The sequence below is a fragment of the Sphaeramia orbicularis genome, unplaced genomic scaffold (genome assembly GCF_902148855.1).
Source record: "Sphaeramia orbicularis unplaced genomic scaffold, fSphaOr1.1, whole genome shotgun sequence".
Lineage (NCBI taxonomy): Eukaryota > Metazoa > Chordata > Actinopteri > Kurtiformes > Apogonidae > Sphaeramia > Sphaeramia orbicularis.
In genome coordinates, this window is record NW_021941583.1 from 97501 (window position 1) to 125359 (window position 27859).

Here is a 27859-nt window from a genome sequence, read left to right on the forward strand (position 1 = left end):
TTTTATGCTTTTATGTGATAGGTAGAAAACAGGTCTTGTCTTTTAATTCTACTTGTTTTTAATCTAATTTATTCACAGCTACTGATACTCTGCATTTATTTATTTAATGAGTGTTGATGTGGTCTGACTGCGTTTGTGGAGCGGTGACTGCATTTTGGATTCTGAATTTCTCTTAGGGGATGAATAAAGTCAGTGTATTGATCTGTCTATGAACCGTGCACACAGTTTACAGGAATTCTGTCTTTTTTGGAATAAAGATAAAAATGAGAAGGTTCCAGATAGTCCTTTAAAAAGTCCAATCATCCAAACTGGAGGTTTGAAATTATGAATGTGTTGGGGCTGGTGCATGATTTCCTGGTGTTTAGTACCTGTTTCCTGGTGTTTAGTACCTGGTTTCCTGGTGTTTAGTACCTGTTTCCTGGTGTTTAGTACCTGGTTTCCTGGTGTTTAGTACCTGTTTCCTGGTGTTTAGTACCTGTTGCCTGGTGTTTAGTACCTGTTTCCTGGTGTTTAGTACCTGGTTTCCTGGTGTTTAGTACCTGTTTCCTGGTGTTTAGTACCTGGTTTCCTGGTGTTTAGTACCTGGTTTCCTGGTGTTTAGTACCTGTTTCCTGGTGTTTAGTACCTGTTTCCTGGTGTTTAGTACCTGTTTCCTGGTGTTTAGTACCTGGTTTCCTGGTGTTTAGTACCTGGTTTCCTGGGTGCTGTTGGTGCTGTGCGGCTGGCTTTTGGTGGAGTCGGAGGAGTTGGACTCAGAGTAGTTGACGGAGGAGGGGGAGGAGGAGGTGGAGGAGGAGGCGGAGGAGGAGGCGCTGGGGTACTTGACGCTGGTACCAGGGCCGCCGTGGCTCTTGGACTTGTTGGGGGGGGTGACCCCGTTACTGCAGGTGGGGCTGTCAGCTCCTGGACACACACACACACACACACACACACACACACACACTTGTGTTCAGACTGACGAGTGTGAACACCAACATCAAATATTTAAGTCACTTTATTACCGATCAAATGTCTGACGATGATATGTACACTGTAAAAAAAAATGTAAAAAAAAACAGTAGTATTCCAGCAGCAGGGGCGCCAAAAAATTCTGTTAAATAAAAGAAAATAACCATCTCATAAAAATACGGTAATTTTCCATAATTCAAATACAGTTTTTTGCTCTAACTTTAACTGAGATTTTACATATTTTTTAACTTTTTAATGTTTAATACAGAATATTTACATGTATTAAAACAATCCAATTCCCTATAAATATATATATAAATAATTTTCAGTGAGACTCAGTTGTCCAATCCACTGATAAAAACTGTATTTGGACAGTTTATCAGTGCTTATACATGTTATACATTCACAAAAATACATTTATTCAACAGTTTTGTTGTGAAACCTCCTGTAATTACACAAGATATTTGTCAATGAACAAACAAGTCTGGTTCAACTGACAGAACTAATACTTCTGTTACCGTTAACTGTCAGTAATTTTATCTGGTTTTATTTATTTATTTTTTTACAGTATTAAACTTTAAATTAACAGTTTAATCCCATAAATAGAAAAGAAATATTTGGGAAACTATGATACATTTGCAAATGTAGTTTAACTGTATTTTTCTGTGAAAAAAGAAAAAAAAATCTTTTAAAAAATTGACATTTTCTGGTTATTTGGTTACAGTTTTTTCCTGTTCTTTTCCATTTGACATGTAAAATCACAGTCTGGTTTTGTCATTTCATTGATATTGTCCTGTATCTGAAAAATACAGGAAAAATCTGTCAACTAAACAGTGAAAATTCTGTTAAATTACAGATTTTTTTTACAGTGTACAGGCAGTGTCAGATGTTCTATGCAAATGGAAATACAAACTAATGCAAAGCTAAAACGCTAAAGCAAAGCTAATTTAGCACATGCATCCCTTCAACAAAAAGATTTTCCAACTTCTGTCAACACAACAGTCCACAGATTGTATGAGTGCAGTAAGTCGCAGATCTGAAGAAATAGAGAATCGGATTTGACAAAATCACTGAGAAAAGACAACAAATCACCTTTAAAAAACTGGATATGTGTGACCATGGAAATGCAGTGACTATGCTAAGCTAAGCTAACAGAAAGGCTAAGCTAAGCTAACAGAAGGGCTAAGCTAAGCTAACAGAAGGGCTAAGCTAACAGAAGGGCTAGGCTAAGCTAACAGAAGGGCTAAGCTAAGCTAACAGAAGGGCTGCCAGAACAAGGCAACATGAGCGCTGCAGCACAAACCCTTCTGCTCACTTCTCTGCCTCATTAATACCTCCTGTAAACCTTTATTCAGGTTTAACATTTCCATGGAAACAGAAGAGAAAATACTTTAGTTCCAAATTAATTTCTTCTGGAAAAATAAATCGGATTTAAAACACATCATGTAAGCGTACCCAATGACTCCATGAGAATCCCGTTTCCAAACCTGGATGGACCAGAGCAGCCGGTTCTGCAGTGAACACTGTCCAGGCTCCGATGACAAACTGAACTACACACGGACCTGTGCGCTGGACCCTGCCACAGGTCCGTCATTCAGCTGTCGGCTAATCCCAGTCATAGTCTGGTGTGATACCAGTCCTCCCAGTGGAGACACTGGGACGGCTGTCTGCTACAGTACTGATGATGTGTCTGTTTTCAGGTGTATGTGTTTGTTTGTTTGTGCTGGTGGCGGTGGGCGGTACCTCTGCTGTGCTGGGGCGTGCTGCTGGCTCCGTGGCGGGGGCTGAGGCTGGGGGAGCCGGGGTAACTGTCCTGGGACTTAGGGGAGCGCACGGTCAAGCAGCGGACCTCACTGTCTGTACCGTTGACCATCTCCACGAACTGACGACACCTGCCAGCAAGGACAGACTGGTGGGACTGGTTTATACTGGGACACTATGTGTGTGTGTGTGTGTGTGTGTGTGTGTGTCAGAGGAGGTGCACTGGTTTATACTGGGACACTATGTGTGTGTGTCAGAGGAGGTGCACTGGTTTATACTGGGACACTATGTGTGTGTGTCAGAGGAGGTGCACTGGTTTATACTGGGACACTATGTGTGTGTCAGAGGAGGTGCACTGGTTTATACTGGGACACTATGTGTGTGTCAGAGGAGGTGCACTGGTTTATACTGGGACACTATGTGTGTGTCAGAGGAGGTGCACTGGTTTATACTGGGACACTATGTGTGTGTCAGAGGAGGTGCACTGGTTTATACTGGGACACTATGTGTGTGTCAGAGGAGGTGCACTGGTTTATACTGGGACACTATGTGTGTGTCAGAGGAGGTGCACTGGTTTATACTGGGACACTATGTGTGTGTGTCAGAGGAGGTGCACTGGTTTATACTGGGACACTATGTGTGTGTGTGTGTGTGTGTGTGTGTGTGTGTGTCAGAGGAGGTGCACTGGTTTATACTGGGACACTATGTGTGTGTGTCAGAGGAGGTGCACTGGTTTATACTGGGACACTAGGTGTGTGTGTCAGAGGAGGTGCACTGGTTTATACTGGGACACTATGTGTGTGTGTGTGTGTGTGTGTGTCAGAGGAGGTGCACTGGTTTATACTGGGACACTATGTGTGTGTGTGTGTGTGTCAGAGGAGGTGCACTGGGTGGACAAAAGTCTGTGGACAGGCTGAAGTCAGGTGTTTGTTTTCTAACGGCTCTGCCAGACAAAACAATAAGGACTACTGTCAGAATACAGTTTTATATTATGGGATGGATATCAGTGCACTGTTTGGTTTGGGTTGAATTATTGTCTTTGTTTCCAAAACGCTACACTTACATTAACTCCGTCATGCATAGTGGTCCCTCCGGTTCTCCTGCAGCTGTTCTCTTGTGTATTGGTGGGTTTGGTTGTTTCAGTTCCATGTCAGACAGATGTGCTGTTCTAGATAAACCTGATCTGCACTAACAAGTTGGAGTGTAAATCAATTACAATTTGTTATTAGATTGTAATTAACAGTTTTCCTTCAACAAAGTTTTTTTTTCCCATCATCATCTGAACTAGTATTAAAGAATGCTAAAATGTGAGAAAACATCAGATTAACTGCTTTAAAGTAATATGTCATAGTTTGGACACAGTATATCACTTTTTGTTATTGCATTTTAAATACATATTTCTTTTCTTCAAAAATTAAAGGCATGGTGTCCAGCTGAGGGAGCATTTTTGAAACTCCATAAAAAACAGGCTCATAAAAAATTTCAATCACTTTGTTTTTTTCATGCCTAAAGAGGAATAAAAACACTCCGGAAAAAAATCCTGACGAAGGACGTTATAATTCATGCATCAAAGGGTTAAAGCCGCGTATGACTTCTGTCACCAGTTTTTCCTCAGATCTGTCAAACCCCCGTCATATCCTAATTATCATGAATCCATTCGTCTTTCCATTACTCTCCTGACTCTCTGAACAGTTTCAGAGTGGACTCCACTATAAACAGTCAGTAGGTAACTCCGGCTTTTTCGGAAATTTGTCACGACGTGCACTGTGGGAAGCGGAGTTCCACGCAGCCGCAGCAGCAGCAACAACAAACAGGTCGACCAACCAAGTCCACTTCCCAAAGTGCACGTCGCGACAAATTTCCGAAAAAGCCGGAGTTACCTACCGACTGTTTATAGTGGAGTCCACTCTGAAACTGTTGACTGTGGGAAGAGATTCAGCTGAGGAATGACACAAAGACTAGCTGAGGATACGACTGGGCTTTGACAGTTTAGAGGAAAGTCATACGCAGCTTTCAACTTTAAGGAAATATGGATGTTTCTAAACTCTATAGACATAAATATTTGGACACATCACAGCTGTCAGATGTCCTGTTCAGGAGGATGTGAGATAAAAACATCAATATTTTCTTAAAGTTTAATGGTAGATTTTTCTTCCTCAGTCAGATGTGATGACAGTAGATGGTTAGATGTGGAAGAAAATTATTATTTACAGTCAGAGCAGGAAGAATATTTTAGAATTTTAGAGGAAGAACAACTAAAAACATATTTAAAAAACAAAATCAATGTTGAAAGAAATTTTGGAAGCAAAGATAATAATTAAAGCCAAACTAAGCCATGCACTCATACTTATCCCATAATATAAAACTGTATTCTGACAGTAGGGCGGAGTCAAGGGAAGGTTCACATCTGGTCAAAAAAATTTAATTACAATAATCTACACCAAACTTATATTTCTGGGTAGGTAGTTACTTACATTTTCAGGAAAATGTATTTTGAACTGAGAAAAAAATTGTGAAAAAAAATGTGAGGAGTTTGTGAGAATGTTTGTACAGTGACTCATTCTGGGTTCATTTAATAAACTCTATAAATAAACGACATTTATTCCAAATACACTGATATTTGACTATTAGATTATTCATGTCATATTCGTAACACACAATGTTTAAAATTAATAAATGCATATATCTATGCAAAATACATTTGAATATAATGTTAATATTTGTATGTTGTAAATATTGTAAAATAAATGTATATGATATTGATAGTTAAAATAAAACATGTTTAATTTGATATTTTCTTTTGTTGTCCATCTGTGACGCTGACATTCGTCTAAACTTCTTCTATTTAGGTTTGATCACTTTTTTTTTTTTCCTCTGTAACCAATTATTGGGTTGTAAAATAGAGGGTTTAAGGTTTACACTGAATACATTTGAGGAGGAAAATGTCAGAGGAACTTCACTGTGGAGAACTGTGGAATTCTGGAAAAAACATAGATGTTAATTCTGTGTCCATGTGTGACGCAGTAGTTTTAGATATTTTGTATTTAAAAATATTTGAAACTAAATGTTTCCCTTTGAGTCTGTTTCAGATGGTTTTAGACCTTTACAGTTCTGTGGAATATTTGTCTGAAACATGTCTGGTTCAACAGTTATGAATCAAACAATAGTGGGCGGTCCATCTGGGATGCCCTTGACCCCGCCCATTAGTCTTTCTTGTTTTGTATGGCAGACCGCTGTTACAACAGAAGCACCTGGATTCTACGTGTCCACAGACTTTTGTCCATCTAGTGTCTGACTGTTTAAGGAAACAAACACCTCTGTTCCACCACATGTCCTGAATCTGAGCCTACAGACGGACTCCAACATGAACAGTGGGTGGGGTTGTGGACTGACTCCAACATGAACAGTGGGTGGGGTTGTGGACTGACTCCAACATGAACAGTGGGTGGGGTTGTGGACTGACTCCAACATGAACAGTGGGTGGGGTTGTGGACTGACTCCAACATGAACAGTGGGTGGGCTTGTGGACTGACTCCAACATGAACAGTGGGTGGGCTTGTGGACTGACTCCAACATGAACAGTGGGTGGGGTTGTGGACTGACTTTAACATGAACAGTGGGTGGGGTTGTGGACTTACTCCAACATGAACAGTGGGTGGGGTTGTGGACTTACTTTAACATGAACAGAGGGTGGGGTTGTGGACTTACTTTAACATGAACAGTGGGTGGGGTTGTGGACTGACTCCAACATGAACAGTGGGTGGGGTTGTGGACTTACTTTAACATGAACAGTGGGTGGGGTTGTGGACTGACTCCAACATGAACAGTGGGTGGGGTTGTGGACTTACTTCAACATGAACAGTGGGTGGGGTTGTGGACTGACTTTAACATGAACAGTGGGTGGGGTTGTGGACTGACTCCAACATGAACAGTGGGTGGGGTTGTGGACTGACTCCAACATGAACAGTGGGTGGGGTTGTGGACTGACTCCAACATGAACAGTGGGTGGGGTTGTGGACTTACTTCAACATGAACAGTGGGTGGGGTTGTGGACTTACTCCAACATGAACAGTGGGTGGGGTTGTGGACTGACTCCAACATGAACAGTGGGTGGGGTTGTGGACTTACTTCAACATGAACAGTGGGTGGGGTTGTGGACTTACTTCAACATGAACGGTGGGTGGGGTTGTGGACTTACTTCAACATGAACAGTGGGTGGGGTTGTGGACTGACTCCAACATGAACGGTGGGTGGGGTTGTGGACTGACTCCAACATGAACAGTGGGTGGGGTTGTGGACTGACTCCAACATGAACAGTGGGTGGGGTTGTGGACTTACTTCAACATGAACAGTGGGTGGGGTTGTGGACTGACTCCAACATGAACAGTGGGTGGGGTTGTGGACTGACTCCAACATGAACAGTGGGTGGGGTTGTGGACTGACTCCAACATGAACAGTGGGTGGGGTTGTGGACTGACTTTAACATGAACAGTGGGTGGGGTTGTGGACTGACTCCAACATGAACAGTGGGTGGGGTTGTGGACTTACTTCAACATGAACAGTGGGTGGGGTTGTGGACTGACTCCAACATGAACAGTGGGTGGGGTTGTGGACTGACTCCAACATGAACAGTGGGTGGGGTTGTGGACTTACTTCAACATGAACAGTGGGTGGGGTTGTGGACTGACTCCAACATGAACAGTGGGTGGGGTTGTGGACTGACTCCAACATGAACAGTGGGTGGGGTTGTGGACTGACTCCAACATGAACAGTGGGTGGGGTTGTGGACTTACTTCAACATGAACAGTAGGTTGGGGTTGTGTTCTAACAGGCCTGGGTACAGCTGCTGAGTGGCTTCTATGGCTTCGCCCACACGTCCTGCCAGAACCAACTTCTGTATTCCTGTTGGAGGGAGGAAACGCAGCACTGTTAACGCACTGTTCAGGAGGAACCATCAGCCCACAGCATCCCACCTGTCAGTCACAGAAGACACCAAACACAACACACACCATGTGGGTGTGCACTGTCAAAAAATATGGAACTTAACTGAATTTTCACCGTTTATTTGACAAACATTTTTTTTTTCTTTTTTCACAGAAAAATACAGTTAAAATACATTTGCAAATGTATTGTAATTTCACAAATATTTCTTTTCTATTTATAAGATTAAACTGTTTTAAAGTTTAAAATTTAAAGTTTAATACTGTAAAAAAAATAAATATATAAAACCAGATAAAATTCCTGACAGTTAACGGTAACAGAAGTATTAGTTCTGTCAGTTGAACCAGACTTGTTTGTTCATTGACAAATATCTTGTGTAATTACAGGAGGTTTCACAACAAAAATGTTGAATAAATGTATTTTTGTGAATGTATAACATGTATAAGCACTGATAAACTGTCCAAATACAGTTTTTATCAGTGGATTGGACAACTGAGTCTCACTGAAAATTATTTATATATATATTTATAGGGAATTGGATTGTTTCAATACATGTAAATATTCTGTATTAAACACTTAAAAGTAAAAAAAAATATGCAAAATCTCATGTAAAGTTAGGGCAAAAAACTGTATTTGAATTATGGAAAATTACCGTATTTTTATGAGATGGTTATTTTCTGTTATTTAACAGTATTTTTTCGGCGCCCCTGCTGCTGGAATACTACTGTATTTTTTACTTTTTTTTTTTATCCAGTGTGGGCAACATTTAAAGGTGGTTAGGAGCAAAGTGATTCTGGTAAAAAAAAATATCAGATAAATGCAAGAACCTGTTTGTAAGAAGTTCATAAAGTCAGCTGGCATTGTGGGTAAAGTTCTTATGTTTAACCCTTTATCAGATAAGTGACTATTTTTGGTAATTTCAGAACACATGTTGGTCTAATGTTAGAAAAGTCATGTTCTAATGTTCTAAATACATGTTCCTTTCACCTTTCATGCCTTTTTCTTGATTTTTTAAAAAATATTTTACTTCTTGGATTTTTTTTGTTTTGCTTTCTACAAGCAAGGAACCAAATATGGTAACTTCATTGACCTTGATTTTCTACATAACAAAACTTTTTATTTTTTTTAAACTTCACAAAAGTAATTAAGCCCTATGTCCTCCAATAATACACTAAGGTTGAAATGTTGAATTTCAGAGCATTTCTATGAGTGAACTATAAAGGGTTAATCTTAAATTATCCTTATGTTTTCTATTGTAATACTTTCTGCGACACCACTTAAATAAAAAAAAAAACCCTCAGAATTTCGCATATGCATAGATAGCGTTCTGTTAGAAATAGTGTCAGAACACACATTTTTAGGTAGAATTATTGATAATAAATTAAGCTGGAAATCACACATCAGATTCATCCAAACCAAAGTTTCCAAAAGCATTTCCATCATAAACAAAGCTAAACCCGTCCTGGATTAGAAGGCACTCTATATACTGTACTGTTGTCTGGTCCTGCCATACCTGACCTACTGCACAGAATTATGGGATAATAACTATGAAACTCCTTTACACCCTCTCTTCATATTACAAAAACATGCAGTCAGAGTCTTCCATAAAGTGGCTTATTTGGATCATACTCATTTATTATTCTGGCAGTCAAAACTATTAAGACTCAATGATTTGGTAATTTTTTACACAGATCTACTTCTGTATAAAGCCAATGAAAATCAACTAGCAGCCAACATACAAAAGTATTGGCCCATGGGGGGGTGGGGGGGTATAACCTGAGGAGATGTGGGGATTTCACAGTCCCAGCAGTGTGGACCACCAGGAACAGTGTGTGTGTGTCAGTGTGTGGGTCAGGCTTTGGAATGGGTCAGGGGCAGACCTCCAGCAGAGTCCACATATTCACAACTTCAAACAAATGCACAAAGAAATGTGATTTACACAATATGTGGCTCAAGGAAGAGTGGGATCATTATCTGGATTTGTATGGTGTGTGTGTGTGTGTGTGTGTGTGTGTGTAAGCATGGGGGTGCAGATGTGTGTGTGTACAGCGGTAGACATAAACTGGTGTGTATGTATGTGTGTATGTGTCTGTGTATGTATGTGTGTATGTGTCTGTGTGTATGTACATGTGTATGTGTGTATGCATATGTGTATGTGACTGTATGTGTGTATGTGTGTATGTACATATGCATATGTGTATGTGACTGTATGTGTGTATGTATATGTGTATGTTTATGTGACTGTATGTGTGTATGTGACTGTATGTGTGTATGTACATGTGTATGTGTGTATGCATATGTGTATGTGACTGTATGTGTGTATGTGACTGTGTGTATGTATGTACATATGCATATGTGTATGTGACTGTATGTGTGTATGTACATGTGTATGTGTGTATGCATATGTGTATGTGACTGTATGTGTGTATGTGTCTGTGTGTATGTATGTACATATGCATATGTGTATGTGACTGTATGTGTGTATGTATATGTGTATATTTATGTGACTGTATGTGTGTATGTGACTGTATGTACATGTGTATGTGTGTATGCATATGTGTATGTGACTGTATGTGTGTATGTGTGTATGTACATATGCATATGTGTATGTGACTGTATGTGTGTATGTGTCTGTGTGTATGTATGTACATATGCATATGTGTATGTGACTGTATGTGTGTATGTATATGTGTATGTTTATGTGACTGTATGTGTGTATGTATATGTGTATGTTTATGTGACTGTATGTGTGTATGTGACTGTATGTGTGTATGTACATGTGTATGTGTGTATGCATATGTGTATGTGACTGTATGTGTGTATGTATATGTGTATGTTTATGTGACTGTATGTGTGTATGTATATGTGTATGTTTATGTGACTGTATGTGTGTATGTATATGTGTATGTTTATGTGACTGTATGTGTGTATGTACATGTGTATGTGTGTATGCATATGTGTATGTGACTGTATGTGTGTATGTATATGTGTATGTTTATGTGACTGTATGTGTGTATGTACATGTGTATGTGTGTATGCATATGTGTATGTGACTGTATGTGTGTATGTGTCTGTGTGTATGTATGTACATGTGTATGTGTGTATGCATATGTGTATGTGACTGTATGTGTGTATGTGTCTGTGTGTATGTATGTGTGTATGTATATGTGTATGTGTGTGTGTATGTTTATGTGACTGTATGTGTGTATGTGACTGTATGTGTGTATGTATATGTGTGTGAGTATATGTGTATATGTGTATGTGTGTATGTGTGTGTATATGTCTATGTGTGTATGTGTGTGTATATCTGTATATGTGTATGTGTGTATGTATATGTGTATGTGTGTATGTGTGTGTATGTGTATGTATATGTGTGTATGTATGTGTGTATGCATATGTGTGTGTATGTATGTGTGTATATGTGTATGTGTGTGTGTATAAGTGTATGCATTTGTGTATGTATGTGTATATGTGTATGTGTATATGTGTATGTATGTATGTATATGTGTGTATATATTTGTGTATGTGTATGTATATGTGTGTGAGTGTATGTGTATGTATATGTGTATATGAATATGTGTATGTGTGTATGTATATGTGTATATGTGTATGTACATGTGTGTATGTCTATATGTGTATGTATATGTATATGTGTATATGAGTATGTGTATATGTATATGTGTATGTATATGTGTATGTATATGTGTATATGTATGTATATGTGTATATGTGTATGTATGTGTGTGTATATGTGTATATTGTGTATGTGTATATGTGTATGTGCCTACTGTATGTGCATATGTGTATGTGTCTATGTGTATGTGTCTATGTGTATGTGTCTATGTGTATATGTGCATATGTATATGTGTATGTGTCTATGTGTATATGTATATGTGTATGTGTCTATGTGTATGTGTCTATGTGTATATGTGTATATGTGTATGTGTCTATGTGTATGAGTCTATGTGTATATGTATATGTGTATGTGTCTATGTGTATATGTTTATGTGTATATGTATATGTGTCTATGTATATGTGTATGTGTATATGTATATGTGTATGTATGTGTGTATATGTGTATGTGTCTATGTGTATATGTGTATGTGTCTATGTATATGTGTATGTGTATATGTATATGTGTATGTATGTGTGTATATGTGTATGTGTCTATGTGTATGTATATGTGTATGTGTATATGTGTATGTGTATGTATATATTTGTATGTGTGTGTGTGTGTGTGTGTGTGTGTGTGTGTGTGTGTAGGTTGGTGGGCCTGTGTTTCAGGGGTGCCCAACCCTGGTCCTGGAGGGCCACTATCCTGCATGTTTTAGATGTGTCCCTCTTCCAACCCAACTGATTCAAATGCTAAGCGTGTCATCAGCTCTGCAGAAGCCTGATAATGACCGTCAGGTGTGCTGGGACAGGGACACATCTAAAACATGCAGGATAGTGGCCCTCCAGGACCAGGGTTGGCCACCCCTGTTCTAGATCATCCCAGTCTTCTGTGGTCTATGCAGTGGTTCAGCTCCAACAGTCTGAGGACTGGGATCAGGGCTAGGACTGGGATCAGGAGTAGGACTGGGATCAGGAGTAGGACTGGGATCAGGGCTAGGACTGGGATCAGGAGTAGGACTGGGATCAGGAGTAGGACTGGGATCAGGGCTAGGACTGGGATCAGGAGTAGGACTGGGATCAGGAGTAGGACCGGGATCAGGGCTAGGACTGGGATCAGGAGTAGGACTGGGATCAGGAGTAGGACTGGGATCAGGGCTAGGACTGGGATCAGGGCTAGGACTGGGATCAGGAGTAGGACTGGGATCAGGAGTAGGACCGGGATCAGGGCTAGGACTGGGATCAGGAGTAGGACTGGGATCAGGAGTAGGACCGGGATCAGGGCTAGGACTGGGATCAGGAGTAGGACCGGGATCAGGGCTAGGACTGGGATCAGGAGTAGGACTGGGATCAGGAGTAGGACTGGGATCAGGAGTAGGACTGGGATCAGGGCTAGGACTGGGATCAGGAGTAGGACTGGGATCAGGGCTAGGACTGCAGAAGCACCGGCTTCTTCCCTTTCAGGCTCAACAGTTGTTCTTTTTTTTCTATTATTTGATTTTGTGTATATTGTTTATTATTATTATTATTATTTTTATTCCATATGTTGTGTATTATGTCTGTGTCTGAAGTAAACTAACCTAAACCTAAACCTAAGCCTAAACCTAAACCAGATATTCCTGATCCCAAAGAATGTTTTGCTCAGAACTGGAATGAATGTGCTCCTCTTTTCAGCGAATACAAACTGGTCTCAGTGTTCGGTGTGAATGGTTCCCATGTGTCCTCACGGATAAATATGACATTTCCCTCGTGCTTTTCAGAACATTCATTATTCCACAAGACATTCCTCACTTTTCCATTGACCCTCAAATTGTGCGAATATAACCTGTGCATAAAAATTTACCTGATGGAAAAATGACAATTTGGCCTAAAGTCTTGTTATTCGATTAAAAGTTTTTGCGCTGGTAAGAGGTGGTTTTTCGGGCGTAGCAAAATTGGTATGTCACGCAAAACTGCAACAGAAAGACCTTTTTCTGCAACTAGAGTCACATGGTTTAAAAAAACAGGTGTTGATGGATGTTAGAACATGAGAAGAAGACTTGAACCCAAACATGTGGGTAAGTGTGGATGCACCAGGAAAGCCAATGATGGTTTACATTTAGTAGGAGATAGAGGAGGAGTATATAAAAATAATGAATACATTTGTCACTAAACACTAGATTTTCATTCACGGTCATGTTTATGGAACGTCTTCTCCTGTCATCTCACGATAATAAAGAAAAAAATCGTAGCATTTGTGATTTAATGGAAAACCCCACATTACGCACTTCCTTTTCTTGACATTTAGTAAATATCGGTAAAGTTTTGCGCAGATGTCCGATGGAAAAGAGACTACAGTGAGGTGTTCTACAGTTCTTCTAGGTGCTTCTTCTGGGTTCAACACCTGTGTCCTTCTGCTGAAGCTACACTGAGGTGTTCTACAGTTCTTCTAGGTGCTTCTTCTGGGTTCAACACCTGTGTCCTTCTGCTGAAGCTACACTGAGGTGTTCTACAGTTCTTCTAGGTGCTTCTTCTGGGTTCAACACCTGTGTCCTTCTGCTGAAGCTACACTGAGGTGTTCTACAGTTCTTCTAGGTGCTTCTTCTGGGTTCAACACCTGTGTCCTTCTGCTGAAGCTACACTGAGGTGTTCTACAGTTCTTCTAGGTGCTTCTTCTGGGTTCAACACCTGTGTCCTTCTACTGAAGCTACACTGAGGTGTTCTACAGTTCTTCTAGGTGCTTCTTCTGGGTTCAACACCTGTGTCCTTCTGCTGAAGCTACACTGAGGTGTTCTACAGTTCTTCTAGGTGCTTCTTCTGGGTTCAACACCTGTGTCCTTCTGCTGAAGCTACACTGAGGTGTTCTACAGTTCTTCTAGGTGCTTCTTCTGGGTTCAACACCTGTGTCCTTCTGCTGAAGCTACACTGAGGTGTTCTACAGTTCTTCTAGGTGCTTCTTCTGGGTTCAACACCTGTGTCCTTCTGCTGAAGCTACACTGAGGTGTTCTACAGTTCTTCTAGGTGCTTCTTCTGGGTTCAACACCTGTGTCCTTCTGCTGAAGCTACACTGAGGTGTTCTACAGTTCTTCTAGGTGCTTCTTCTGGGTTCAACACCTGTGTCCTTCTGCTGAAGCTACACTGAGGTGTTCTACAGTTCTTCTAGGTGCTTCTTCTGGGTTCAACACCTGTGTCCTTCTACTGAAGCTACACTGAGGTGTTCTACAGTTCTTCTAGGTGCTTCTTCTGGGTTCAACACCTGTGTCCTTCTGCTGAAGCTACACTGAGGTGTTCTACAGTTCTTCTAGGTGCTTCTTCTGGGTTCAACACCTGTGTCCTTCTGCTGAAGCTACACTGAGGTGTTCTACAGTTCTTCTAGGTGCTTCTTCTGGGTTCAACACCTGTGTCCTTCTGCTGAAGCTACACTGAGGTGTTCTACAGTTCTTCTAGGTGCTTCTTCTGGGTTCAACACCTGTGTCCTTCTGCTGAAGCTACACTGAGGTGTTCTACAGTTCTTCTAGGTGCTTCTTCTGGGTTCAACACCTGTGTCCTTCTGCTGAAGCTACACTGAGGTGTTCTACAGTTCTTCTAGGTGCTTCTTCTGGGTTCAACACCTGTGTCCTTCTGCTGAAGCTACACTGAGGTGTTCTACAGTTCTTCTAGGTGCTTCTTCTGGGTTCAACACCTGTGTCCTTCTGCTGAAGCTACACTGAGGTGTTCTACAGTTCTTCTAGGTGCTTCTTCTTGGTTCAACACCTGTGTCCTTCTGCTGAAGCTACACTGAGGTGTTCTACAGTTCTTCTAGGTGCTTCTTCTGGGTTCAACACCTGTGTCCTTCTGCTGAAGCTACACTGAGGTGTTCTACAGTTCTTCTAGGTGCTTCTTCTGGGTTCAACACCTGTGTCCTTCTACTGAAGCTACACTGAGGTGTTCTACAGTTCTTCTAGGTGCTTCTTCTGGGTTCAACACCTGTGTCCTTCTACTGAAGCTACACTGAGGTGTTCTACAGTTCTTCTAGGTGCTTCTTCTGGGTTCAACACCTGTGTCCTTCTACTGAAGCTACACTGAGGTGTTCTACAGTTCTTCTAGGTGCTTCTTCTGGGTTCAACACCTGTGTCCTTCTACTGAAGCTACACTGAGGTGTTCTACAGTTCTTCCAGGTGCTTCTTCTGGGTTCAACACCTGTGTCCTTCTGCTGAAGCTACACTGAGGTGTTCTACAGTTCTTCTAGGTGCTTCTTCTGGGTTCAACACCTGTGTCCTTCTGCTGAAGCTACACTGAGGTGTTCTACAGTTCTTCTAGGTGCTTCTTCTGGGTTCAACACCTGTGTCCTTCTGCTGAAGCTACACTGAGGTGTTCTACAGTTCTTCTAGGTGCTTCTTCTGGGTTCAACACCTGTGTCCTTCTGCTGAAGCTACACTGAGGTGTTCTACAGTTCTTCTAGGTGCTTCTTCTGGGTTCAACTTCTGTGTCCTTCTGCTGAAGCTACACTGAGGTGTTCTACAGTTCTTCTAGGTGCTTCTTCTGGGTTCAACACCTGTGTCCTTCTACTGAAGCTACACTGAGGTGTTCTACAGTTCTTCTAGGTGCTTCTTCTGGGTTCAACACCTGTGTCCTTCTACTGAAGCTACACTGAGGTGTTCTACAGTTCTTCTAGGTGCTTCTTCTGGGTTCAACACCTGTGTCCTTCTACTGAAGCTACACTGAGGTGTTCTACAGTTCTTCCAGGTGCTTCTTCTGGGTTCAACACCTGTGTCCTTCTACTGAAGCTACACTGAGGTGTTCTACAGTTCTTCTAGGTGCTTCTTCTGGGTTCAACACCTGTGTCCTTCTGCTGAAGCTACACTGAGGTGTTCTACAGTTCTTCTAGGTGCTTCTTCTGGGTTCAACACCTGTGTCCTTCTGCTGAAGCTACACTGAGGTGTTCTACAGTTCTTCTAGGTGCTTCTTCTGGGTTCAACACCTGTGTCCTTCTGCTGAAGCTACACTGAGGTGTTCTACAGTTCTTCTAGGTGCTTCTTCTGGGTTCAACTTCTGTGTCCTTCTGCTGAAGCTACACTGAGGTGTTCTACAGTTCTTCTAGGTGCTTCTTCTGGGTTCAACTTCTGTGTCCTTCTGCTGAAGCTACACTGAGGTGTTCTACAGTTCTTCCAGGTGCTTCTTCTGGGTTCAACACCTGTGTCCTTCTGCTGAAGCTACACTGAGGTGTTCTACAGTTCTTCTAGGTGCTTCTTCTGGGTTCAACACCTGTGTCCTTCTGCTGAAGCTACACTGAGGTGTTCTACAGTTCTTCTAGGTGCTTCTTCTGGGTTCAACACCTGTGTCCTTCTGCTGAAGCTACACTGAGGTGTTCTACAGTTCTTCTAGGTGCTTCTTCTGGGTTCAACACCTGTGTCCTTCTGCTGAAGCTACACTGAGGTGTTCTACAGTTCTTCTAGGTGCTTCTTCTGGGTTCAACACCTGTGTCCTTCTGCTGAAGCTACACTGAGGTGTTCTACAGTTCTTCTAGGTGCTTCTTCTGGGTTCAACACCTGTGTCCTTCTACTGAAGCTACACTGAGGTGTTCTACAGTTCTTCTAGGTGCTTCTTCTGGGTTCAACACCTGTGTCCTTCTACTGAAGCTACACTGAGGTGTTCTACAGTTCTTCTAGGTGCTTCTTCTGGGTTCAACACCTGTGTCCTTCTACTGAAGCTACACTGAGGTGTTCTACAGTTCTTCCAGGTGCTTCTTCTGGGTTCAACACCTGTGTCCTTCTACTGAAGCTACACTGAGGTGTTCTACAGTTCTTCCAGGTGCTTCTTCTGGGTTCAACACCTGTGTCCTTCTACTGAAGCTACACTGAGGTGTTCTACAGTTCTTCTAGGTGCTTCTTCTGGGTTCAACACCTGTGTCCTTCTACTGAAGCTACACTGAGGTGTTCTACAGTTCTTCTAGGTGCTTCTTCTGGGTTCAACACCTGTGTCCTTCTACTGAAGCTACACTGAGGTGTTCTACAGTTCTTCTAGGTGCTTCTTCTGGGTTCAACACCTGTGTCCTTCTACTGAAGCTACACTGAGGTGTTCTACAGTTCTTCTAGGTGCTTCTTCTGGGTTCAACACCTGTGTCCTTCTACTGAAGCTACACTGAGGTGTTCTACAGTTCTTCTGGGTGCTTCTTCTGGGTTCAACACCTGTGTCCTTCTACTGAAGCTACACTGAGGTGTTCTACAGTTCTTCTGGGTGCTTCTTCTGGGTTCAACACCTGTGTCCTTCTACTGAAGCTACACTGAGGTGTTCTACAGTTCTTCTAGGTGCTTCTTCTGGGTTCAACACCTGTGTCCTTCTACTGAAGCTACACTGAGGTGTTCTACAGTTCTTCCAGGTGCTTCTTCTGGGTTCAACACCTGTGTCCTTCTACTGAAGCTACACTGAGGTGTTCTACAGTTCTTCTAGGTGCTTCTTCTGGGTTCAACACCTGTGTCCTTCTACTGAAGCTACACCGAGGTGTTCTACAGTTCTTCTAGGTGCTTCTTCTGGGTTCAACACCTGTGTCCTTCTACTGAAGCTACACCGAGGTGTTCTACAGTTCTTCTAGGTGCTTCTTCTGGGTTCAACACCTGTGTCCTTCTACTGAAGCTACACTGAGGTGTTCTACAGTTCTTCTAGGTGCTTCTTCTGGGTTCAACACCTGTGTCCTTCTACTGAAGCTACACTGAGGTGTTCTACAGTTCTTCTAGGTGCTTCTTCTGGGTTCAACACCTGTGTCCTTCTACTGAAGCTACACTGAGGTGTTCTACAGTTCTTCCAGGTGCTTCTTCTGGGTTCAACACCTGTGTCCTTCTACTGAAGCTACACTGAGGTGTTCTACAGTTCTTCTAGGTGCTTCTTCTGGGTTCAACACCTGTGTCCTTCTACTGAAGCTACACTGAGGTGTTCTACAGTTCTTCCAGGTGCTTCTTCTGGGTTCAACACCTGTGTCCTTCTACTGAAGCTACACTGAGGTGTTCTACAGTTCTTCCAGGTGCTTCTTCTGGGTTCAACACCTGTGTCCTTCTACTGAAGCTACACCGAGGTGTTCTACAGTTCTTCTAGGTGCTTCTTCTGGGTTCAACACCTGTGTCCTTCTACTGAAGCTACACCGAGGTGTTCTACAGTTCTTCTAGGTGCTTCTTCTGGGTTCAACACCTGTGTCCTTCTACTGAAGCTACACCGAGGTGTTCTACAGTTCTTCTAGGTGCTTCTTCTGGGTTCAACACCTGTGTCCTTCTACTGAAGCTACACTGAGGTGTTCTACAGTTCTTCTAGGTGCTTCTTCTGGGTTCAACACCTGTGTCCTTCTACTGAAGCTACACTGAGGTGTTCTACAGTTCTTCTAGGTGCTTCTTCTGGGTTCAACACCTGTGTCCTTCTACTGAAGCTACACTGAGGTGTTCTACAGTTCTTCCAGGTGCTTCTTCTGGGTTCAACACCTGTGTCCTTCTACTGAAGCTACACTGAGGTGTTCTACAGTTCTTCTAGGTGCTTCTTCTGGGTTCAACACCTGTGTCCTTCTACTGAAGCTACACTGAGGTGTTCTACAGTTCTTCTAGGTGCTTCTTCTGGGTTCAACACCTGTGTCCTTCTACTGAAGCTACACTGAGGTGTTCTACAGTTCTTCTAGGTGCTTCTTCTGGGTTCAACACCTGTGTCCTTCTACTGAAGTTACACTGAGGTGTTCTACAGTTCTTCCAGGTGCTTCTTCTGGGTTCAACACCTGTGTCCTTCTACTGAAGCTACACTGAGGTGTTCTACAGTTCTTCTAGGTGCTTCTTCTGGGTTCAACACCTGTGTCCTTCTACTGAAGCTACACCGAGGTGTTCTACAGTTCTTCTAGGTGCTTCTTCTGGGTTCAACACCTGTGTCCTTCTACTGAAGCTACACTGAGGTGTTCTACAGTTCTTCTAGGTGCTTCTTCTGGGTTCAACACCTGTGTCCTTCTACTGAAGCTACACTGAGGTGTTCTACAGTTCTTCTAGGTGCTTCTTCTGGGTTCAACACCTGTGTCCTTCTACTGAAGCTACACTGAGGTGTTCTACAGTTCTTCTAGGTGCTTCTTCTGGGTTCAACACCTGTGTCCTTCTACTGAAGCTACACTGAGGTGTTCTACAGTTCTTCTAGGTGCTTCTTCTGGGTTCAACACCTGTGTCCTTCTACTGAAGCTACACTGAGGTGTTCTACAGTTCTTCTAGGTGCTTCTTCTGGGTTCAACACCTGTGTCCTTCTGCTGAAGCTACACTGAGGTGTTCTACAGTTCTTCCAGGTGCTTCTTCTGGGTTCAACACCTGTGTCCTTCTACTGAAGCTACACTGAGGTGTTCTACAGTTCTTCTAGGTGCTTCTTCTGGGTTCAACACCTGTGTCCTTCTACTGAAGCTACACTGAGGTGTTCTACAGTTCTTCTAGGTGCTTCTTCTGGGTTCAACACCTGTGTCCTTCTACTGAAGCTACACTGAGGTGTTCTACAGTTCTTCTAGGTGCTTCTTCTGGGTTCAACACCTGTGTCCTTCTACTGAAGTTACACTGAGGTGTTCTACAGTTCTTCCAGGTGCTTCTTCTGGGTTCAACACCTGTGTCCTTCTACTGAAGCTACACTGAGGTGTTCTACAGTTCTTCTAGGTGCTTCTTCTGGGTTCAACACCTGTGTCCTTCTACTGAAGCTACACCGAGGTGTTCTACAGTTCTTCTAGGTGCTTCTTCTGGGTTCAACACCTGTGTCCTTCTACTGAAGCTACACTGAGGTGTTCTACAGTTCTTCTAGGTGTTTCTTCTGGGTTCAACACCTGTGTCCTTCTACTGAAGCTACACTGAGGTGTTCTACAGTTCTTCTAGGTGCTTCTTCTGGGTTCAACACCTGTGTCCTTCTACTGAAGCTACACTGAGGTGTTCTACAGTTCTTCTAGGTGCTTCTTCTGGGTTCAACACCTGTGTCCTTCTACTGAAGCTACACTGAGGTGTTCTACAGTTCTTCTAGGTGCTTCTTCTGGGTTCAGCTGGATTGGTTTGGCTCTGTTGAAAATGTTTTATCCAAGAGACGTCTTCAGTTCTAATAACTGGTGGGGGAAGCTGGACGTATAAACCTGCAGGGGGAGTGGTCTGTGTAGGGGTTAATCCATATGCTAATGAACTTAAAGGTGCAGTCTGTGGCTCAGACATTAAAGGTGCAGTCTGTGTGAGTTCTGTTCTCAGTCATTCTAAAACTGTCAGACATGAAGGAATCCTGTTCATCTCAGTCCTGATCTCAGTGACAGTGGTAGTTCCTCCCAGAACATTCACATTTAAAGCTCAGTGCCAGCCCCCAAACGATGGCTATGATGTCACTGTGTGTTTGGTCTGAGGCCCCGCCCATCACCTGTCTGTCAATCACACAGTCAGTACCTTTGTTCATCCAGGTTGGCAGTTCCACTATTTCTATTTTATATTTGTTCTATATTATATGTGTTTTATTCTATATTTGTTCTATTCTATATTATATTTGTTCTATATTATGTGTTTTATTCTGTATTTGTTGTGTTCTATATTATATGTGTTCTATATTATATGTGTTTTATTCTGTATTTGTTGTGTTCTATATTATATGTGTTCTATATTATGTGTTTTATTCTGTATTTGTTGTGTTCTATATTATATGTGTTCTATATTATGTGTTTTATTCTGTATTTGTTGTGTTCTATATTAGTCTGATGTAGAATCAGTGTGCTGATGACCTGTTTGTATATATCTGTGGTGTGGTGCATTAGTGTAAACACTAGTAGGAGACGCTCATGCTGGACCTGGACACCCCTAGTCTGTGGGGGGGGCAGAGGATCCCACCTCTACAGTATTTGAATGTGACTGCAGTACCAGTCTGGGCCACAGTCCTACATACAGCACCTTTAAGGATAGGATCATGGGGGGGTGGGGGGGTGGTCCTTGGTGGGTATTGTGTGTGAGTTTCAGGGCCATTGACGAGAGGGGCGGGTCCCTGTCCCAGTCCTTGGGGCGGGGGGTTTAGTTTGGTTTCCAGTGAATGTGGGTGTGGAAGGTTGTTAGTTTGGGCCTGTTTTGAACAGAGCTAAAGCAGTCCAGCTGAACCCAGAAGAACTACCCCGAAGAACTACCCAGAAGAACTACCCCGAAGAACTACCCACAAGAACTACCCCGGAGAACTACCCAGAAGAACTACCCCGAAGAACTACCCAGAAGAACTACCCAGAAGAACTACCCAGAAGAACTACCCAGAACTTCCCTGAAGAACTACCCAGAAGAACTACCCAGAAGAACTACCCCGAAGAACTACCCAGAAGAACTACCCCGGAGAACTACCCAGAAGAACTACCCAGAAGAACTACCCCGGAGAACTACCCAGAAGAACTACCCAGAAGAACTACCCCGAAGAACTACCCAGAAGAACTACCCAGAAGAACTACCCAGAACTTCCCTTAAGAACTACCCAGAAGAACTACCCAGAAGAACTACCCAGAAGAACTACCCAGAAGAACTACCCCGAAGAACTACCCAGAAGAACTACCCAGAAGAGCTACCCAGAAGAACTACCCCGGAGAACTACCCAGAAGAACTACCCAGAAGAACTACCCCGGAGAACTACCCAGAAGAACTACCCAGAAGAACTACCCAGAACTTCCCTGAAGAACTACCCAGAAGAACTACCCAGAAGAACTACCCCGAAGAACTACCCAGAAGAACTACCCAGAAGAGCTACCCAGAAGAACTACCCAGAAGAACTACCCCGAAGAACTACCCCAAAGAACTACCCAGAAGAACTACCCAAAAGAACTACCCAGAAGAACTACCCCAAAGAACTACCCAGAAGAACTACCCAGAGGAACTACCCAGAGGAACTACCCAGAGGAACTACCCACAAGAACTACCCAGAAGAACTACCCTGAAGAACTACCCAGAAGAACTACCCCAAAGAACTACCCAGAAGAACTACCCCGAAGAACTTCCCTGAGGAGCTACCCAGAAGAACTACCCAGAAGAACTACCCCAGAAGAACTACCCTGAAGAACTACCCAGAAGAACTACCCCAAAGAACTACCCAGAGGAACTACCCAGAAGAACCAGCCTGAAGAACTACCCAGAACTTCCATTAAGAACTACCCAGAAGAACTACCCAGAAGAACTACCCAGAAGAACTACCCCGAAGAACTACCCAGAAGAACTACCCAGAAGAGCTACCCAGAAGAACTACCCAGAAGAACTACCCCGGAGAACTACCCAGAAGAACTACCCAGAAGAACTACCCCGGAGAACTACCCAGAAGAACTACCCAGAAGAACTACCCAGAACTTCCCTGAAGAACTACCCAGAAGAACTACCCAGAAGAACTACCCCGAAGAACTACCCAGAAGAACTACCCAGAAGAGCTACCCAGAAGAACTACCCAGAAGAACTACCCCGAAGAACTACCCCAAAGAACTACCCAGAAGAACTACCCAAAAGAACTACCCCGAAGAACTACCCAGAAGAACTACCCAGAGGAACTACCCAGAGGAACTACCCAGAGGAACTACCCAGAGGAACTACCCAGAAGAACTACCCAGAAGAACTACCCTGAAGAACTACCCAGAAGAACTACCCCAAAGAACTACCCAGAAGAACTACCCCGAAGAACTTCCCTGAGGAGCTACCCAGAAGAACTACCCAGAAGAACTACCCCAGAAGAACTACCCTGAAGAACTACCCAGAAGAACTACCCCAAAGAACTACCCAGAGGAACTACCCAGAAGAACCAGCCTGAAGAACTACCCAGAAGAACCAGCCTGAAGAACTACCCCGAAGAACTACCCCGAAGAAGGTCGGCCCGGGCCAGTGACGGCCTCCACAGGTTCTAGAGTCAGGTTCACTGCTTAAAGGCTCTGAGGTCTTGTTGTTGTTGTTGTTGTGGACTCACTCTGTCTGTTCTTTATAGATGTCTGGTCCTCTTGGATCATGGTCTCTGTGGCTCTGGCGAAGGCTGTCGCGGTGGCACAATACCCATGATGCACCAGGTAGCTGGACACCATACTAGAGACAAAAGAGGACAGAACATGATCCAAACGTTGACCGTCTTGTCTACAAATCCTGTTTTGTAGGACCAACACCAGTTGTGTAGACCAGGGGTTCCCAAACTTTGAACCTCACAGCCCCCAAAATCACAGTCTGTCTGGAATGCCAGATGGTTTTTGCTTAATTCCAGTAAACCCTCTCCCAGTGGAACCAGTGTAGATGCTGTTGTTCAGATCAGTGTAACTCAGATGTTGCAGATCTCTTGTGTGTAAATCACTTCTTCTGTCTCAGTGTACAGTTCCTCTGGAGGTGATTCTGTCGGAGTTTCAGTGGGATCAGATGTTTGGAACAGAAATGAGACAGATCCACTGGGTCAGATGTACATTTTTTACAGTGTATGTGCCATGTGTCTGTTTTCTAAGGTTGATGGGCCTGTTTGTGTTTATCTGTCTGAATGTGACACCATGAGCCACACCTGTGGGCTGAACACCTGTCTGCTGTCCCTACACTAGTGCTGAAACCTCTGCTCTTACAAAGTCAAACCCTGTCCTGCACTTCTTGTAACTCAGAGACCAAATAACCTCCTTTCAAGTTACAGCCGCAACTAGGACTGTGGATCAGCCAGAATCTGGCCACACCATACAAATCACAATCCAATCCAATCCAACTTTATTTGTAAAGCACTTTAAAACATCTGCAGTGGACCAAAGTGTGTACAGAAGAAAAATTCAAACCAAAACAGAAGTATAAAATACACAATAGACATAGAAACTGTACAAAAACAGACAAAAAAAGTGTTATACAGAAGAATACATTAAACCCAAATAAAAAGAAAAAAATACAATACTAGGAGCACAATATGATATATCACGATATATCATGATACTGTTAAAAAGGCAATATTTTTGTTCCTTTTTTAAAATGATTATTTCCTTGACAAATTGAATTCCATCATAAATCTGCCCAAATCCTAAACACATTTGTATTGATCCCAACAGGATCTAATGTTCTATCACCAAATGTTCAAACTGTGTTCAAACTGAAATTGTGTTTTCCAGACATTCCAGTTTCAGATCCTGTTCAAATGTTCAGATTCTATTAGTTCACAACTAACATCAGAACAGGATTTGAGTTCAATCCAACAAAGGAACCAACATTATTGAATAAAAGAGTGTGAAATAAAAAATAAAATATAAACAAAAAAGAAAAAAAATAAATAAAGTGAACCTCCACAATATCTGCATTTGAATAAATACCTAAAAATATCCATACAGTACTTTTGAATATTGATACAGTATTGTATAATGAAATATTGCGATATATCACAGAACCGATATTTTCTAACAGCCCTAGGTGGAACAATAAGTAAGACCAACAACAATAAGTGTCCTTCATCTGTTCTAACTACTTCAAGATGTTTCTGAAAATCACCCCCCCTTTGGGAACCCCTGGCCTAGGCCTAGGCCTAGGGTTAGGGTTAGGCCTAGGGTTAGTGGGTTAGGGGGTTAGGGTAGGCCAAGCCTAGGGTTAGGGTTAGGGTTAGGCCTAGGGTTAGGGGGTTAGGGTTAGGCCAAGCCTAGGGTTAGGGTTAGGGTTAGGGGGTTAGGGGGTTAGGGTTAGGCCTAGGCCTAGGGTTAGGGTTAGGCCTAGGGTTAGGGGGTTAGGGGGTTAGGGGGTTAGGGTTAAGCCAAGCCTAGGGTTAGGGTTAGGCCTAGGCCTAGGGTTAGGGTTAGGGGGTTAGGGTTAGGCCTAGGCCTAGGGTTAGGCCTAGGGTTAGGGGGTTAGGGGGTTAGGGTAGGCCAAGCCTAGGGTTAGGGTTAGGCCTAGGGTTAGGGGGTTAGGGTTAGGCCTAGGGTTAGGGTTAGGGGGTTAGGGTTAGGCCTAGGGTTAGGGGGTTAGGGTTAGGCCAAGCCTAGGGTTAGGGTTAGGGGGTTAGGGTTAGGCCTAGGCCTAGTGTTAGGGTTAGGCCTAGGGTTAGGGTTGGGTTAGGGTTAGGCCTAGGGTTAGGGGGTTAGGGTTAGGCCTAGGGTTAGGGTTAGTGGGTTAGGGGGTTAGGGTAGGCCAAGCCTAGGGTTAGGGTTAGGGTTAGGCCTAGGGTTAGGGGGTTAGGGTTAGGCCAAGCCTAGGGTTAGGGTTAGGGGGTTGGGGGGTTAGGGGGTTAGGGTTAGGCCTAGGCCTAGGGTTAGGCCTAGGGTTAGGCCTAGGGTTAGGGGGTTAGGGTTAGGCCAAGCCTAGGGTTAGGGTTAGGCCTGGGGTTAGGGTTAGGCCTAGGCCTAGGGTTAGGGGGTTAGGGTTAGGCCTAGGGTTAGGGGGTTAGGGGGTTAGGGTAGGCCAAGCCTAGGGTTAGGGTTAAGCCTAGGGTTAGGGGGTTAGGGTTAGGCCAAGCCTAGGGTTAGGGTTAGGCCTAGGGTTAGGGTTAGGGGGTTAGGGTTAGGGTTAGGCCTAGGGTTAGGGTTAGGCCTAGGGTTAGGGGGTTAGGGGGTTAGGGTTAGGCCAAGCCTACGGTTAGGGTTAGGGGGTTAGGGTTAGGCCTAGGCCTAGTGTTAGGGTTAGGCCTAGGGTTAGGGTTGGGTTAGGGTTAGGCCTAGGGTTAGGGGGTTAGGGTTAGGCCTAGGGTTAGGGTTAGGCCTAGCGTTAGGGTTAGACCTAGGGTTAGGGTTAGGCCTAGGGTTAGGTGGTTAGGGTTAAGGGGTTAGGGTTAGGGCTAGGGTTAGGCCTAGGGTTAGGGCTAGGATTAGGGTTAGGGTTGGGGTTAGGGTTAGGCCTAGGGTTAGGCCTAGGGTTAGGGTTAGGGTTAGGCCTAGGGTTAGGGCTTGGGTTAGGGTTAGGGTTAGGCCTAGGGTTAGGGCTAGGGTTAGGGTTAGGGTTAGGGCTAGGGTTGGGGTTGGGGTTAGAGTTAGGGGGTTAGGGTTAGGGCTAGGGTTAGGATTAGGGTTAGGGCTTGGGTTAGGCCTAGGGTTAGGGTTAGGGTTGGGGTTGGGGTTAGGGGGTTAGGGTTAGCGTTAGGGCTAGGGTTAGGGGGTTAGGGTTAGGGGGTTATGGGGTTAGGGTTAGGGGGTTAGGGTTAGGGTTAGAGGGTTAGGGTTAGGGTTAGGATTAGGGGTTAGGGTTAGGGCTTGGGTTAGGCCTAGGGTTAGGGTTGGGGCTAGGGTTAGGGTTGGGGTTGGGGTTAGGGTTAGAGTTAGGGGGTTAGGGTTAGGGCTAGGGTTAGGATTAGGGGTTAGGGTTAGGGCTTGGGTTAGGCCTAGGGTTAGGGTCAGGGTTGGGGTTAGGGGGTTAGGGTTAGCGTTAGGGCTAGGGTTAGGGGGTTAGGGTTAGGGGGTTAGGGTTTTGGGGTTAGGGGGTTAGGGTTAGGGGGTTAGGCCTAGGGTTAGGGTTAGGCCTAGGGTTAGGGTTAGGCCTAGGGTTAGGGCTTGGGTTAGGGTTAGGGCTTGGGTTAGGCCTAGGGTTAGGGTTAGGGCTAGGGTTGGGGTTAGGGTTAGAGTTAGGGGGTTAGGGTTAGGGGGTTAGGGTTGGGGTTGGGGTTAGGGTTAGGGGGTTAGGGTTGGGGTTAGGGTTAGGGGGTTAGGGTTAGCGTTAGCGTTAGGGCTAGGGTTAGGGGGTTAGGGTTAGGGTTTTGGGGTTAGGGGGTTAGGGTTAGAGGGTTAGGGTTAGGATTAGGGTTAGGGCTTGGGTTAGGCCTAGGGTTAGGGTTGGGGTTGGGGTTAGGGTTAGAGTTAGGGGGTTAGGGTTAGGGGGTTAGGGTTAGGCCTAGGGTTAGGCCTAGGGTTAGGCCTAGGGTTAGGGTTAGGTGGTTAGGGTTAGGGCTAGGGTTAGGGTTAGGCCTAGGGTTAGGGTTAGGGCTAGGATTAGGGCTAGGATTAGGGTTAGGGTTGGGGTTGGGGTTAGGGGGTTAGGCCTAGGGTTAGGGCTTGGGTTAGGGTTAGGCCTAGGGTTAGGCCTAGGGTTAGGGTTAGGATTGGGTTAGGGTTAGGTTAGGGTTAGGGCTAGGATTAGGGTTAGGATTGGGGTTAGGGGGTTAGGGTTAGGCCTAGGGTTAGGGCTTGGGTTAGGGTTAGGCCTAGGGTTAGGGTTAGGCCTAGGGTTAGGGTTAGGGCTAGGGTTGGGGTTAGGGTTAGAGTTAGGGGGTTAGGGTTAGGATTAGGGTTAGGGGTTAGGGTTAGGGCTTGGGTTAGGCCTAGGGTTAGGGTTGGGGTTGGGGTTAGGGGGTTAGGGTTAGCGTTAGGGCTAGGGTTAGGGGGTTAGGGTTAGGGTTTTGGGGTTAGGGGGTTAGGGGGTTAGGGTTAGGCCTAGGGTTAGGGCTTGGGTTAGGCCTAGGGTTAGGGCTAGGGATAGGGTTAGGGTTGGGGTTGGGGTTAGAGTTAGGGGGTTAGGGCTAGGGTTAGGGGGTTAGGGTTAGAGTTAGGGGGTTAGCGTTAGGGGGTTAGGGTTAGGGCTTGGGTTAGGCCTAGGGTTAGGGTTGGGGTTGGGGTTAGGGTTAGAGTTAGGGGGTTAGGGTTAGGCCTAGGGTTAGGGTTAGGGCTTGGGTTAGGGGGTTAGGGTTAGGGTTAGGGCTAGGGTTAGGGGGTTAGGGTTAGGGTTTTGGGGTTAGGGGGTTAGGGGGTTAGGGTTAGGCC

The 27859-nt window shown here is 44.1% G+C and overlaps 1 protein-coding gene across 1 annotated transcript in view; it reads right to left on the reverse strand.

Annotated features, from left to right (window-relative positions):
- ranbp10 (RAN binding protein 10) overlaps positions 1 to 27859 on the reverse strand; it is a 127056-nt gene that overhangs the window by 25315 nt on the left and 73882 nt on the right. The window contains exons 7-10 of the mRNA XM_030130010.1: positions 23149 to 23261; positions 7503 to 7611; positions 2692 to 2840; positions 690 to 903 (exon numbers count right to left, since the gene is read on the reverse strand). Coding sequence (XP_029985870.1) covers positions 690 to 903; positions 2692 to 2840; positions 7503 to 7611; positions 23149 to 23261 — 585 coding nt within the window. The remainder of the gene's footprint in view (positions 1 to 689; positions 904 to 2691; positions 2841 to 7502; positions 7612 to 23148; positions 23262 to 27859) is intronic.